The 16048-nt window shown below is 46.1% G+C and overlaps 1 protein-coding gene across 4 annotated transcripts in view; it reads right to left on the bottom strand.

Moving 5' to 3' along the window:
* The window catches only part of slc16a12b (solute carrier family 16 member 12b), a 141982-nt gene that overhangs the window by 17278 nt on the left and 108656 nt on the right, over window positions 1-16048 (bottom strand). For all 4 annotated transcript variants that reach the window (XR_015079239.1, XR_015079238.1, XR_015079240.1 and 1 more), the window contains exon 6: window positions 4006-4630. Coding sequence is in view for 1 of the 4 variants with exons in the window: in XM_085994838.1 (XP_085850964.1) it covers window positions 4006-4630 (625 nt within the window). In the remaining 3 variants the exon portion in view is untranslated. The remainder of the gene's footprint in view (window positions 1-4005; window positions 4631-16048) is intronic.

Raw genomic sequence — 16048 nt, 5'->3', positions numbered from 1 at the left:
ATCGGAAGCACTGGTATGAAAGATGGTATCATCGGAACAGATGCGATGGAGAAACTGGGAGAATGGAATGGTGTCCCTTACAGGAAGTGGGTATGAAGAAGTGTAATCAAGGTAGCTGTGGGAGGTCAGGTGGGTTATAGTAGATATTGGTAGACCAGCCTATCCCCAGAAATGGAGATAGAGAAGTCAAAGAAGGGAAGGGAAGGGGTCAGGTCAGAGATGGACCACGTGAAGGCGAAGGAGGGGTGGAAATTGGAAGTAAAGTTGATGAAATTTTCCAGTTCGTGGCGAGAGCAGGAAGTGGCACCAATAAAGTCATCCATACAAGAGGTGAGGGGAGGGCACCAGGGTAAGATTGGAACAAAGAACATTCCACGTATCCCACGAAAAAGGCAGATATAGATAGGACCCCACACGGGTTCCCATAACAACATCTTTTATTTGGAGGAAGTGAGTGGAGTCAAAGGGAGAAGTTGTTCAATTTAAGAACAAGTTCAGCCAGGCGGAGGAGGGTGGTGGTGCATGGGGGCTGGTTTGAACCTCCGTTCAAGGACGAAGTGGAGGGGTCCTTAGGCTGTCCTGGTCGGGGATGGAGGTGTAGGGAGACTGGATAGCCAGTGAAAAGGAGATAGTTAGGAACTGGGAAACTGTTTAAAAGTGGCAGAGGGCGTCGGAAGAGTCGTGGATGTAGGTGGGAAGAGACTGGGACAACGGAAGAGTGTCGAGATAGGAAGAAGTAAGTTTCCTTGGGGCACGAACAGGCTTAAACGATGGATCTACCGGGGCAGTCTTGCTTGTGAATCTTGGGAAGGAGGTAGAAGTGGGCTGCGCGGGGTTGGGGGGACTTGAAGCACATCTCAGTGCAGCAGTGAGAGAGTGCTACATTGTCAGAGGTGCAGTTTCTCAGAAAAAGATGTTAAACAGAGGCCAGATCTGCCTGTTCAGTTGAAGGTGAAAGATCTCATGGCACTCTTTGAAAGGCAAAGGAGTTGCCCCCAGTGTCGTGGCCAACATTCACCCCTTTTATCCAACAGCTGTGAAAACAGCTTAACTGGTCCTTCATTTCATTGTTTGTTTTTGTGGGACCTCAGTGTGCAAAATGGCTGCCATGTTTGCCCACATTAGTAACTGTGAATCAAAAAATAATTAATTGTGTAGTGTTTTTGGGACAACATGAAAAATGCTGTATAAATGCATTTTTTTTTTTAAGTCAGGTCAGTAATAATTGGGGGCAATGTTTATTAATCCATGAGTTAAGGCATCTAACTTCTGAAGCAAAGTGTAAACTATTTCATTTTTAAATGTGGATAACTATCTTAATTTCATGTAGCTTAAAAGACCAAATTATTTTGTCAAAAATACAGAATTGGAGTCATAAAAATTGAACTTAAGAAAAAAGTACACTTACCAGAAATAAAAGGAAAAATCCTGCTATAAAATCCTTAAAAATGGACTTATAACTGAGTTATTAAGAAAAAAAGGTAGCGGGCGTCCAATATTGCCATGTCACTTTGTATCCAGGGGCAGTACTAAGCACTTCTATCAGTTCAGCAGCAACAAACACTTCGGGGTAGATTTTCCCGAACCTGTCGGGAAGGCGGCGGGACTTCCCCTTTCGGGTTTTTGACCCGCCTACTTCGACGTCCGGCCAATCCGCACGATTTTCCCTTGATTGACCTTGTTGAGCCCGCCCAGCGGGCTCAGCAGGCCAATTAAGGGCCACCCGGCAACAGGTGATGTCACAGACTGAAATTTCATCTGTCAAGAGTCCTTGACAGATGAAATATCAGTGTTTTACAGCTGTTTGAAGCTATCAAACACCGACAGTCTGAGTTCTGACATGAGTCATTCTGCACAGACTCAGTTAGAACTCTTACCGGCACTCAAAGCTGAAGGCTGTCACTTTTGACAGATCGCAGCCGTTCAGCTTTCAGTTCCGGCTGAGTGATGGGCTCCCAGCGGCTACAGGAAGAAAGGCTGTTAAGGTAAGTACAGGTAAGTAAAAGTTCTTTACACACTTTAGACACACCAAACACACTTCCCTTTACACTCATGCACCCATCACTCACCTGAGCACCGACATCGCGACCCCTCCAACTCGACGGCCCGCCTGCTCTACCTGGCGTGGTTTGGAGCCATCGGGAAACCCACACGAAACCCCTCAAAATAGGGATTAGGCTAAAAACTGCCTGTTAACTGGCAGTTAATTGGCACTAATCCCTTCCCGCCTGGTTTCGGCAGGTCCCAGTGCGGGGCGGGTACCCGCCGCCCCTGAAACTTACGTGGGGCGAGGTTTTGGGCGGGATGGTGGCGGGACCCCCAAAGTCGGGATTTTCAGCCCCCGCCCACCTGAAACCCTGCCCGACGGCTGGGGGGAAATCGGGGCCTTCAACTTTACTCAATAACAGTTGTCTAAAACAGTTCTGCTAAAAAAAACTAAGAATCAGTTCTGATGAAAATCATTGACCTGAAACGTTAGCTCTGTTTCTCTCTCCACAGATACTGCCTGACCTGCTGAGTGTTTCCAGCATTTTCTGATTTTACTTTAACTTTACTCATAGTTAAACACTACAGCCCCGTTTACCATTAACAGATTGATCCATTTTCACACAGAATCATCACCCCTCTCCAATCATTTTTATAGGAGATTCACAAAACATTTTGAAACTCTTCGGGTTGGATAGGATTATTTGATGGGCTAATGGTGTTGGTGTGAATTCAGAAAGCTAGCAGCCAAGGCTTTGTCCACCTGGACCCATTATTATTGATTTATCATCCCATTACCTGGCTTCCGGAGATTGATTGCTCTTTTAGAACTAAAAATGTTGTGGCCTGAGAGGGGGCATGAGCCAGCCTCATTAAAAAACAGAAACAAGACTAGATGGCAATGTGAATTGGGTGATCCAACATTCCAAACGGGGGCATGTGATTGAAGGAGTGGATGGGTTGGAGATGGATACATTGCTGTGAATCCAGCCAGTTGTGGGTGGAACTGACAAACCAACTCCTTGATTGTTTAGTTTTTCACCATTTATCAGATGGACTGGGCTCAACAAACCCAATGCTCTTCCGGTTTCCTCCCCATAGCCCAACCTCTTTCGCTTCTCCCAATGCTTATGTTTCTGATTAACTTCTGAGCTCCGAGTGAAAGATGTCTGTACTGAGGAATGGGAGTCTTTTATTCCTGGCATCCAAGTACAACACTTAGCATTCCCAGGTGCAGAATAAAGCCCTTTCTACTCTGCCGCAAAAATATGCATTAATTCCTCTAGTGCTGTGCACATATTCTCTCGACCTGTGCTGTCAGCACTGTCAACATCTGTTAAAGTGACCTAATTAATCTTTATACAATCAGCTTTTGATTAGCTAGGAAAAATGGCCTCGAGATGTATTTAGGTCTATTAAAACCCCGTCTTTAAAAAGTTCACATCCTGAAAATAGAGAGTGGAAGCCATAAAGAATGACGAAAGTATACTAGTAAAAGGTGTTAATTAGTAAAGCAAGGTATCAAAAAGATAGGCTAAGTGGAAAATAAAATAGGAGAATGGTTAAAAAAAATAAAAAAAAATGGAGAAATGTGGGACAATGGGATAAGCTGAATTATTAAAGTATTTAAAGCACTCTATTCAAATTGTTTTTACTACATTAGTGGTTCAAGGTTAATAGGTTCAAGATGTGAGCTGAAAATGTACAAATCAATCCTTCCCAGGGAGACAGAAATTCCTCTGGACGGCACAAGTGATGGGAAAGACCGATTTCTGTCGCTTCCAATGGAAAATTGTTGTGGAGCCAGCGGAAGTCATTTTCTACCCTAGTCCACTGAAGTTATACTGCCAATTCAGTGTAATTCCAAGCTGAAAATCCTGCCCTGGGTCATTGGGTTCTGGGGCTAAGACCCCCCCCCTGGCTCTTTGTAGCACTGACAATGATCTCTGAGCTACCAATGCTGCAATTCATCCTATATCTAGTAAAGAATAGCATCAAAAACTTCTGTTTTATCCTTACCTTCTGTCCGTTAGCCAGCCAAATGAAATATTCCCAACAATGTCTATGATGCCTAGTATTGACATTAAAAAGGCTGCTTGTTGCTGGCTGACACCAGCGCTTACCGCATATGGTACAAGATGCACAAAAGGAGTGTTGCAGCCATAGGCTAAGAACAGCAATGACACAGCAAATACAAGGAAGTCTGGTGTCAGGAGGAAGGCGTATTCTTTATACGATGGACAACAGCCACAAGACTGCTTGTTACCATAGTCTTTTCTGATGAAGTTTGAATCTGCAGAAGGGCAGGGCAGTTGAGTGTCTTCACATTGTATTTTATAGCTGCATTCCTCAGAAGGCTTTCTGCTCGCCATACTGCTTACTGGAGAACTGGGCAGATCCTCTACAAGAGTGAGGGGTCGCAGCAGAGCACCACAGACGCAAATATTAGCTACGAGTCCTCCGAGGATGAGTAACGCCCCACGCCAAGAGTACCGTTCAATTAGCAGCTGAACCACTGGGGCTAAAACAAAAGTCCCAATTCCACTTCCTGACATGGCCAACCCATAAGCCATAGCTTTCCTTTTACAGAAGTACTTCCCCACAATAGCTATGGCTGGAGAATAAGCTAGAGCATATCCACAACCTGCAACAGAGAACACAATTTTTAAAAATTACGATACATACTATTTCATCCAGCTGCTTTCATTTTCAGCTTTCTACCAACGGCAGTCTACAGCACAACTGCTTTCAGCCAGGAACACAGGCAAAATGAGTTGGTTCTTCCATGGCTGGCTTGTTTCTTCCTGCACATCCAATACAAAGCGTGTGCATCACCGTTGCATATTTTAGCACCTTACCCCCACATTGCCACTTTCGGCAATGACAATTTTGAGATTAGATTTGCTATTGTTGTGTTTCAGATCTTGGAATTCTTGTTTGAAGTGACTCGCTTCAGAAATTTCACCAGCCTTAAGGAAACAATCAATTCATTCTAGTGTTGCACATGCTAGGGAGATATTGACAGGCTGCTTTCAACACAGGAGTTTATAAAATGTGCACTCTTAGCCCTGGGTATAGCGTTTCCATAGCAACAGGAAAACACCACAGACCCTCCCTACCTTTTATAGTTCATTTACTGACTATCCTCATAGGGTACAATCACTGCCATCCTTAATTTTACACCAATTAAAGTTTCACATCTTTATTTTCTTCTCATTCAGTTCCTATGTTATATGTTACAAAATTACATAATCAAATGGATGCTATTTCTTTTATTTGGATAGCTGAACTGAAGGTTGAAGACACTCAGATTTCATCTCTGCCACTTGGGTGCAAATTTAGCCCAGACTGGAGAGGAAAGTTTCCTTCTCCATCTTTGCCTGGAAGCATCCCATGCGATATGAGGTTGGGCAGGGTCAATCCAGTTAAAAGTGGACAGGGGCCCACAGCACAAGGTTTGGAATTTCATCTCATTGATCTGGGTCCAACTTGAGTCAGTCCCAGGAGTATGTCAATATTTGCATAGGGTCCCGAGGAATGGATCGATATTTGCATAGGGTCCCGAGGTGTGGATCGATATTTGCAGTGAATCTTCTACCCTTCAACACACACACACACAAAAGCCTCAAAAACTACTGCTTCTATCTAAGATGCACCCAAAACTTGACCTGTCAATTGCAATAATCTGATGAATAAGCTCAATAGCTTTTGTCTTATATAGAGCGGACCTGTGTGGGGAGCGAGGAGCGCGGCTATAAAGGAGCAGCAAGCAGCGAGGTCCGACCAGAGCGGACCTGTGTGGGGAGCGAGGAGCGCGGCTATAAAGGAGCAGCAAGTAGCGAGGCCCGACCAGAGCGGACCTGTGTGGGGAGCGAGGAGCGCAGCTATAAAGGAGCAGCGAGGCATACCAATTCAACAGCGGCGGAGAGGGGTAAAAAGTAATCAAAGTGTGATGTCACCAGGAAGCAGGTAAGTGATTGGTTGATGAGTATTTCTCTTTTTTAAACTTTAACTCTGTGGGTTGTAGTTACTAAGGTCTCTCTGGTGTAGCGGGGACTGTTGGTAAACCATTTAACTGTAATTAGTGGGATTGATTGATTTAATTTAAATTCAATTAATTAAAGGGTAAGTCATGGCAGGACAGCCTGGCCACGTGATATGCTCCTCCTGCGATATGTGGGAACTCAAGGACACTTCCTGTGTTCCTGAGAACTACATGTGCAGGAAGTGCATCCACCTGCAGCTACTGACAGACCGCATTGCGTCCCTGGAGCTGCGATTGGGTGCATACTGGAGCGTTCGCGATGCTCAGGACATCGTGAATAGCACGTTTAGAGTTGGACACACTGCAGGTACAGGTTGGACAGGAAGAAAGGAATGGGTGACCAACAGGCGAAGTACTAGGTGCAGGCAGGTAGTGTAGGGGTCCCCTGCGGACAACCCCCTCTCAAACAAATACACCACTGAGTGCTGTTGGGGGGGGGGCGGATGGCTTATCAGAGGAAAGCAGCAGCAGCCAACTTCCTGGCACTGGGGTGGCTCTGCTGCACGGCACGGGAGGAAAAAGAATGGGAGAGCTATAGTAATAGGGGATTCTATTGTAAGGGGAATAGATAGGCATTTCTGCGGCCGCAAACGAGACTCCAGGATGGTGTGTTGCCTCCCTGGTGCAAGGGTCAAGGATGTCGCAGAGCAGCTGCAGAACATCATGGAAGGGGAGGGTGAACAGCCAGCTGTCGTGGTACATATAGGCACCAACGATATAGGTAAAAAGAGGGACAAGGTCCTAAATGCTGAATATAGGAAGTTAGGAGGTAAATTAAAAAATAGGACCTCAAAAGGTAGTAATCTCAGGATTGCTACCAGTGCCACGTGCTAGTCAGAGTAGAAATAGAAGGATATTTCAGATGAATACGTGGCTAGAGAAATGGTGCAAGAGGGAGGGATTCAAGTTCTTGGGACATTGGAACCGGTTCTGGGGGAGGTGGGACCAGTTCAAACCGGACGGTCTGCACCTGGGCAGGGCTGGAACCGATATCCTAGGGGGGAGTGTTTGCTAGTGCTCTGGGGGAGGGTTTAAACTAAAATGGCAGGGGGTTGGGAACCTGAGCAGGGAGACAGAGGAAAGGGAAACAAGGATAAAAGCAAAAGATAGGAAGGAGAAAAACAAAAGTGGCAGTCAGAGAAATCAGCGGTTTAAATCAAATCAAAAGTGGCCACAGTAAATAATAATTCTAATAGGTCTAAGAGCGTTAAAAAAACAAGCCTGAAGGCTTTGTGTCTTAATGCAAGGAGCATTCGTAATAAGGTGGATGAATTGGCTGCGCAAATAGAGGTAAACGAATATGATCTGGTTGGGATCACGGAAACGTGGCTCAAGGATGGCCAAGGCTGGGAACTCAACATCCAGGGGTATTTGATATTCAGGAAAGATAGGCAAAAAGGAAAGGGAGGTGGGGTAGCATTACTGGTTAAAGAAGGGATTAACACAATTGTAATGAAGGATATTAGCTCTGATGATGTGGAATCTGTATAGGTAGAATTGAGAAATACTAAAGGGGAAGAAAACGTTAGTGGGAGTGGTATATAGACCTCCCAACAGTAAGGCGGAGGTTGGGGATGGCATTAAAAGGGAAATTAAAGAAGCGTGCAATAAGGGCACAGCAGTCATCATGGGTGACTTTAATCTACATATAGATTGGGCTAACCAAATTAGTAACAATACTGTGGAGGAATTATTCCTGGAGTGTATACGGGATGGTTTCCTGGACCAATATGTCGAGGAATCAAGCAGAGATCAGGCCATCTTAGACTGGGTATTATGTAACAAGGATTAATTAGCAATCTTGTTGTACGAGGCCCCTTGGGTCAGAGCGATCATATGATAGAATTCTTCATTAAGTTGGAGAATGAAGTAGTTGACTCAGAGACTAGGGTCCTCAATTTAAATAAAGGAAACTACGATGGTCTGAGGAGCGAGTTGGGTAGGATTGATTGGGGAATGTCACTCAAAGGTTGACGGTGGATAGGCAATGGCAAACATTCAAAGACCGAATGGATGAACTACAGAATTTGTTCATCCCAGTTTGGCATAAAAATTTAAAAAAAGGTGACTCAACCGTGGCTAACAAGGGAAATTAGGGATAGCATAAGATCCAAGGAGAGGACATATAAATTGGCCAGAAAAAGCAATAACCCTGAGGATTGGGAGCAGTTTAGGATTCAACAAAGGAGGACAAAGGGATTAATTAAGAAAGGGAAAATAGATTGAGAGTAAGCTTGCAGGGAACATAAAAACTGACTGTAAAAGCTTTTATAGATATGTGAAGAGAAAAAGATTGGTGAAGTCAAGCGTAGGTCCCTTGCAGTCAGAATCAGGGGAATTTATAATGGGGAACAAAGAAATGGCTGACCAACTAAATACATATTTTGGTTCTGTCCTCACAAAGGAGGACACAAATAACCTCCCAGAGATGCTGGGGAACATAGGGTCTGATGAAAGGGTGGAACTGAAAGAAATCAGTATTTGTAAGGAAATGGTGTTAGGAAAATTGATGGGACTGAAGGCCGGTAAATCCCCAGGGCCTGATAATCTACATCCTAGGGTACTTAAGGAAGTGGCCCTAGAAATAGTAGATGCATTGCTAGTCATCTTCCAGAACTCGATAGACTCTGGAACAGTACCCATGGATTGGAGGGTAGCTAATGTTACCCCACTATTCAAAAAAGGTGGTAGAGAAAAAGCGGGGAATTATAGACCGGTAAGCCTGACATTGGTAGTGGGGAAAATGCTAGAGTCCATTATAAAAGCTGTAATAGCAGAGCACTTGGAAAGCAGTGACAGGATTGGACAAAGTCAACATGGATTTACAAAAGGTAAATCATGCTCGATAGTCTACTGAATTTTTTGAGGATGTAACTGGTAAAATAGATAAGGGAGAACCAGTGGATGTGGTGTATTTGGACTTTCAGAAGGCTTTCGATAAGGTCCCGCATAAGAGATTAGCGTGCAAAATTAAGGCACATGGGATTGGGGGCAAGGTATTGACTTGGATAGAGAACTGGTTGGCGGACAGAAAGCAAAGAGTTGGAATAAACGGGTCGTTTTCCGAGTGGCAGGCAGTAACTACTGGGGTACCGCAAGGATCGGTCCAAGGACCCCAGCTGTTCACAATATATATTAATGATCTGGACGAGGGAATTGGATGTAATATCTCCAAATTTGCAGACGACACAAAGCTGGGTGGGAGGGTATACTGTGAGGAGGATGTCATGAAACTCCAGTACGATTTGGACAGGTTGGGTGATTGGGCAGAAACATGGCAAATGCACTAAAATGTGGATAAATGTGAGGTTATCCACTTTGGTGGCAAAAACAGGAAGGCAGATTATTTTTTGAATGGCAATAGATTGGGAGAAGGGGAAGTGCAAAGAGACCTGGGTGTTCTTGTGCACCAGTCACTGAAGGTAAGCATGCAGGTGCAGCAGGCGGTTAAGAAGGCAAATGGTATGTTGGCGTTCGTAGCAAGAGGGTTCGAGTACAGGAACAAGGATGTCTTGCTACAGTTGTACAGGGCCTTGGTGAGACCGCACCTTGAGTATTGTGTGCAGTTTTGGTCGCCTTATCTGAGGAAGGATGTTCTTGCCATGGAAGGAGTGCAGCGAAGATTCACCAGGCTGATACCTGGGATGGCAGGAATGACGTATGAGGAGAGATTGTGTCGATTGGGCTTATACTCACTGGAGTTTAGAAGATTGAGAGGGGATCTCATCGAAAGCTATAAAATTCTGTCAGGCCTGGACAGACTAGATGTTTCTGATGGCCAGGGAGTCCAGAACCAGGGGTCATAGTCTAAGGATAAGGGGTAAGCCATTTAGGACTAAAATGAGGAGGAATTTCCTCACCCAGGGAGTGGTGAACCTGTGGAATTCTCTGCCACAGAGGGCGGTGGAGGCCAGTTCATTAAATATATTCAAGAAAGAGTTGGATATATTTCTTGAGACTAAAGGGATCAAGGGATATGGGGAGAAGGCAGGGACAGGGTACTGAATTTGGATGATCAGCCATGATCTCATTGAATGGCGGAGCAGGCTCGAAGGGCCTACTCCTGCTCCTATCTTCTATGTTTCTATGTCCTGTAACATCGGTTACATATTGGGCGGAACGTTCAACTTCAGCAGGGGCATAAAAGAGCAGTAGCAGATTTGACCTTAGTTACTCAGATAGGTTTAAAGAGCTGGGTCTATTTACTTTACAGCAGTGTAGAATTAGAGGCTCCGATAAAGGTATATAAAATGATGAAAGCAGTGAATTGCATGTTATTGATAGATTATTTCAATTTCAGATTAAGGACAACCAGGGGACACGAGTTTAAACTATGCAAAAGTAGGACTAGCCTACATGTTAGGTGGTGGTTCCTTTCCCAAAGAGTAGCGAGCCTCTGGATTGCGTTGCCGGCTGGTGTGGCCTCTCTACGCCTTCAAGAGGGCGCTCGATTCGTTCTTTGCAGGGGCAGAGATCGCATCACAGACAGTAAGTGAATCTACCAGTTAATGTACACATGGTCAATGTGATCTCCTGGACTGGATTTGATTGCCTGAGGGTCAGAGTTTTTTTCCTCCCCCCTTATTGGCCCTGGGTTTTTTTCCCCCTTATGTTTTGCCTCTCCCATGAAAATTCATGGCTGTGTGTAGCGGTGGATTGGGGATGGTGACAGTTGCTGGAAGTGTTGCTCCAAGCATCAGGAGTGTGGAGCAGGCTTGATGGACCAGCTGGTCTTTTCCTGCCTGTCTTTTTCGTATGTTGGTATATCAGACGCCCGTCTTACACTACGCCCTATTTTACTTCCCATTGATTTCAATGGGGAAAAAAAGGAAAATGGGGTTAGGTGCAAAATGGCGGCTAAACCAATACCACTGAAATTGAAAATTTTGCACATTATACAAAACATTTCATTGCAAACATTACCACAAATATAGTCACACAAAAACTTCACATGAACATTGGCTAAAACACATAAATGCCTACCCTTTTGTGTTGTTAATTGATATGCACTAGGATGAGGGTGAGTGTGAGGGGTGGGTAGTGAGATGGGGAAGTGATAATGTAGATAGAGGGAGATAGGTGGAGGTGCAAGGTAAGTTGGTGTGAGTAAGGATGTGCAGGAATAGGGTAGGGAAAGCAGAGTGATGGGGATGTGATGAGTGGCACAGCAGGGTGAGGTTGAGTGTGGCTTTGCAGTAACATTTCGATCATTGAAAGGTTTGAGCCAATGCAGCCTGGTCCTCCTGATTGTTGTGTATGTACCTTTAAGGGAATAACTGGTCTTAGACTGCAGTACCGGCAGTGACCACCCCTGTATAAAAGGCCCTAGCAGGCTTCTGTAGTTTCAGTTTCAAGCTGCCTCTTGTTCAATAAAGTACCTGTTAAACTGTTCTCCCGAAGTCCGTGTATTAATGAGGCGCGGACTTTACAGTGGCGATGAGTAAGTACGAACTCACCTGCAGTGTGGCATCATCTCACGGGGATCTCGCCTGAAAGGAAGGTCCTGGAAGGTCGTAGTCTGAGCAACGGGTGTCGACCGAGGGCAACCGCCCAAAGAATCCATCGGTGTTTGGAGAATTGCGGGAGAGACTGTGGTTCCAGCGAATCGTGCTGGTAGCAGGTAGCGCGCTGACCCTGCCGGACTGCGGCGGGCTCAAGCTCGATCGAGCGGCTCTACAAATCGGGCCGCGCAGCGTCGCCAGGAAAAGAAAACAAGAGAGGGTGGAGCGCACAGGGCGTGGTCGGTGCTCGAGAACAGGACAGCGGAGAGAAACTAAACGGGGGGGGGGGGTGGAAGGAAAGCGAGACGCGCCGAAGCTACGGGTCGCCGCCATTACCCCGTAGAATGCTAGGAGCAGCGTGGCAGTAAGGGGAAGAAGCAAAAGCGCAGGAGGCGCCATTTTATCCCGTTGGGGAAGAAGCAAAAGCGCGGGAGGCGCCATTTTATTCCATTGGGGAAGAAGCAAAAGCGCGGGAGGCGCCATTTTAAATCGCCCAAGATGCCGAAAAGTGGCAGTATCACTGCTTTCGACAACGAGGTAGAAGACCGGACCACGTATGTGGAAGGAATTGAAGTGTACTGCAAGGCAAATGAGGTGGCTGATGGAAAGAGGGCGTCGGTATTATTAAATCTGATGGGTGCGAGTACGTACGGCCTATTGCGGAATTTAATTACCCCAGCTAAACCAATGGAGAAAAGTTTTGAGGAGATTGTTCATATCTTACAGGAACATCTAAGCCCTACACCACTGCTGATAGCAGAAAGATTCAAGTTCCATAAAAGAAACCAGCACAAAGATGAGAGCAATGCTGACTATCTTACGGAACTACGCAAGTTATCGAAGCACTGCCAGTTCGGAGCAGGACTGGCAGACACCTTACGGGATAAGTTTGTCTGCGGGCTCCAGAATGAAGGAACCCAGAAATGACTACTTTCAAAAAAAGGACCTGACGCTAGAACAGGCTTTCAGCGTGGCAGTATCCTACGAAGCAGCAGCACGGGGAGCTGCGGAAATACAACAGAAACCACAAGAATACAGCGCTAACGAAATGGCGTATGGAGCCGAAAAGTGCTATCGCTGCGGCAGAACAACCCATGAGCAGAAGGACTGCTGGTTTAAAGACAAAATATGCAGGCAATGCAGGAAAATGGGACATATAGCAAGAGTCTGCAGGTCGGGAAAGAAGTCCAACACGACAAGAACTACTAAGGAACAGTACAGGAAAGTAAAGAAACTGACAGATAGTAGTTCAGAAGATCAGGAGAGTGATAAGGACTCCGGGAGCAGGCGACTAAGTTGTTTAAAGTTACACAACGTGATCGCAAAGGAGGATCACCGAACCATTTGGGTCACCCTCATGATAGCAGGGTCCCCAGTGAAGATGGAATTGGACACAGGATCAGCCCTAACTGTCATGAATCGACGAGACTATGAGCGGCTATTTTCACACATACCCTTAAAGGACACGTCCATTGTATTGAAGACATACACGGGGCAAAAGATCTACCCCAGAGGAAAAATAAGGGTGCCAGTTGAATATAATGGAAAGGAAACACAGAAACTATACATGTATATACTACGAGATGGAGGACCACCATTATTGGGACGTGAATGGATCCGAAGACTACAATTGGATTGGCATTCCATTTTGGCATTAACTGTGACTGACAAAAAAGATGAGGACGTCGCACCTGGACGTCTGTCACAAATTCTATCTGACGCGGAAGAGGTGTTCCAACAAGGACTTGGGACTCAAAGGAGTAAAGGCAACCATAAAGATTGAGGATAACGCAACCCCAAAATTTTTCAAGGCCAGACCGGTGCCATATGCGATACGCCCAGCTGTGGAAGCTGAACTGGAGAGTCTGGAGCGTTCGGGGGTGCTGTCTAAGGTGGACTGGAGCGAGTGGGCCACACCCATCGTTCCTGTAATGAAGAAAGCATTGAGCAGCACACCTGGGGAGCCAAGGAAGGTTCACATCTGTGGGAACTTCAAGGTGACTGTGAACCCATTCCTGCACACAGTACAGTATTCGCTTCCGCGGATAGAATATATTTTCGCCTCGCTATCTGGAGGGAAACGTTTTACAAAGATTGACCTGGCTCAAGCGTATCTACAAATGGAGGTGGAAGAAGCATCTAGGAAATACCTCACGATAAACACTCACAAAGGCCTTTACCAGTACAATCGACTGGTATTTGGGGTAGCATCGGCCCCGGCTATGTGGCAGAGGGCAATGGAACAAGTCCTGCAAGGGATCCCGGGGACCCAGTGTTATTTGGACGACATCCTGGTTATGGGCGAAAATGACAATGAACACCTTGCCAACCTGGAACAGGTGCTCACGAGATTGCAGGAATATGGGCTACGAGCCAACCGTCCCAAATGAGAGTTCTTCAGGAGACAAATCTCGTATTGTGGCCACATGATTGATGAGGAAGGGTTGCATAAGTCGCCGGACAAGATTGAGGCTGTAGTCAAGGCTCCAGCACCAGAAAATGTGTCGCAACTGAGGTCGTTCCTCGGGTTGGTGAACTACTACCATAAGTTCTTGCCGAATTTATCTACAATTCTGCACCCACTGAACACCCTCCTTCAAACTGGTGTAACATGGAAATGGAGTGATGAGTGTAAGCGTGCCTTTCAGGAACGTAAATGCCAAATCACTTCAAAAGAAGTACTGGCCCACGACAACCCAACACTACCGATTCGGTTGGCATGTGATGCGTCACCTTACGGCATTGGAGCGGTGCTGTCACACAAATTCTATGACGGTTCAGAGAGGCCAATAGCCTTTGCATCGCGCTCGCTAACCTCAGCCGAGCGTAACTACGCCCAGATTGACAGGGAGCCCTCAGCCTGGTGTGGGGGGTGAAGAAGTTCAATCACTATCTGCACGGGCAGAAATTCACCCTACTGACTGATCATCAGCTCCTGGTCTCCATTTTTAACCCAAAGGGCGTTCCGGTGATGACGGCGCAACAGCTGCAAAGATGGTCACTTTTTCTAGGGGCACATCAGTATGACAGAGTACAAAGGTACAAAACAACATGGAAACGCTGATGGGCTGTCGCACCTACCGTTGCCTACGGCGGAAGAAGCATCTGCAGTGGACCCTGTGGAGATATTCCATGCGACCATAGTCGAATGTTTGCCTGTTACAAACGCAAGTATTGAGAAGGAAACCCGAAATGACCCGACACTCTCTCGGGTCTATGATTTGACGGTGAAGGGATGGCCAGCATATGGCGACTCACTGTTGCCAGCATTCTCGCCAAGGAGGGAACAGCTGTCAGTGTGCCGGGGAACCTTGATGTGTGGATCCCGAGTGGTAATTCCACCCAAGTTGAGAGATAGACTACTCAGTGAGCTTCACGAGGGTCATCTGGGAAGGGTAAAAATGAAGAGCCTAGCCAGGGCGTTTGTGTGGTGGCCGGGAATCGATAAAGAAATCGAGGATATGACCAAGAGATGCACAGGATGCCAGAAGATCCAAAACGCTCCACCACAGGCCCCGCTACATCCATGAGAGTGGCCCTCATCTCCATGGCAACGGGTACACATGTGATTTCGCTGGTCCATTTATGGACTCAATGTTTCTAATCGCTGTGGACGCCCATTCAAAATGGCCAGAGGTCATTAAAATGTCCTCCACCACCATGGAGAAAACTACTGCAGTCCTAAGGACCATCTTCGCCAGGAATGGGTTACCAGAACAGATCTGTTCCGACAATGGCCCACAGTTTGTGTCTGAGGATTTCTGGAGGTTCCTGAAGAATAATGGGGTGAAACATTACACATCTGCCCCATATCATCCAGCCACAAATGGATTGGCTGAGAGGTTTGTTCAGACCTTTAAAAAGGCCATAAAGGCAATGTATAATGACGACATACCACTGCAACACAAGGTGGATAACTTCCTCTTTGCTTACCGGAATGCGACACATGCAGTAACCAACCAAACTCCAGCCGTACTGTTTTTCAACCGGAGACTAAGATGTCGCTTGGATTTGCTCAAACCAAACATAAGACGAGATGTTGAGGATAAGCAGTTCCAGCACATAAATGAGAAGCCAACCAGGAGCTTCAAGATAGGGCAACCAGTCTTGGCCTGCGACTACCGAACAGAAAAATGGCAGCCAGGCACGATATGCACACAGCAGGGACCACTAATGTACACAGTGGACGTTGGAGAGAGCATCGTGAGACGCCATGCTGACCAGATTCTAGAGTCACAGGAACAAGCCAAACCTGTACCACAAGCATGTGCACCTGGTAATGAGCCCGAAGTACAACTTATAAATGACTATTTCAGTTGATGTATATATTACTGAGAAAATTGTAATTGTAATTAGTTATTATTTTGTTAAATGAATGTTATGTACTGTTTATCTAAAAGGGGAGGAATTGTTGTGTATGTACCTTTAAGGGAATAACTGGTCTTAGACTGCAGTACCGGCAGTGACCACCCCTGTATAAAAGGCCCTAGCAGGCTTCTGTAGTTTCAGTTTCAAG

Source organism: Somniosus microcephalus, chromosome 8 (assembly GCF_052327205.1).
Source record: "Somniosus microcephalus isolate GS21.2 chromosome 8, FLI_Smic_1.0, whole genome shotgun sequence".
NCBI lineage: Eukaryota > Metazoa > Chordata > Chondrichthyes > Squaliformes > Somniosidae > Somniosus > Somniosus microcephalus.
The sequence above is the reverse complement of the archived record's forward strand: the minus strand, read 5'-3'. Positions and strand labels throughout refer to the sequence as shown.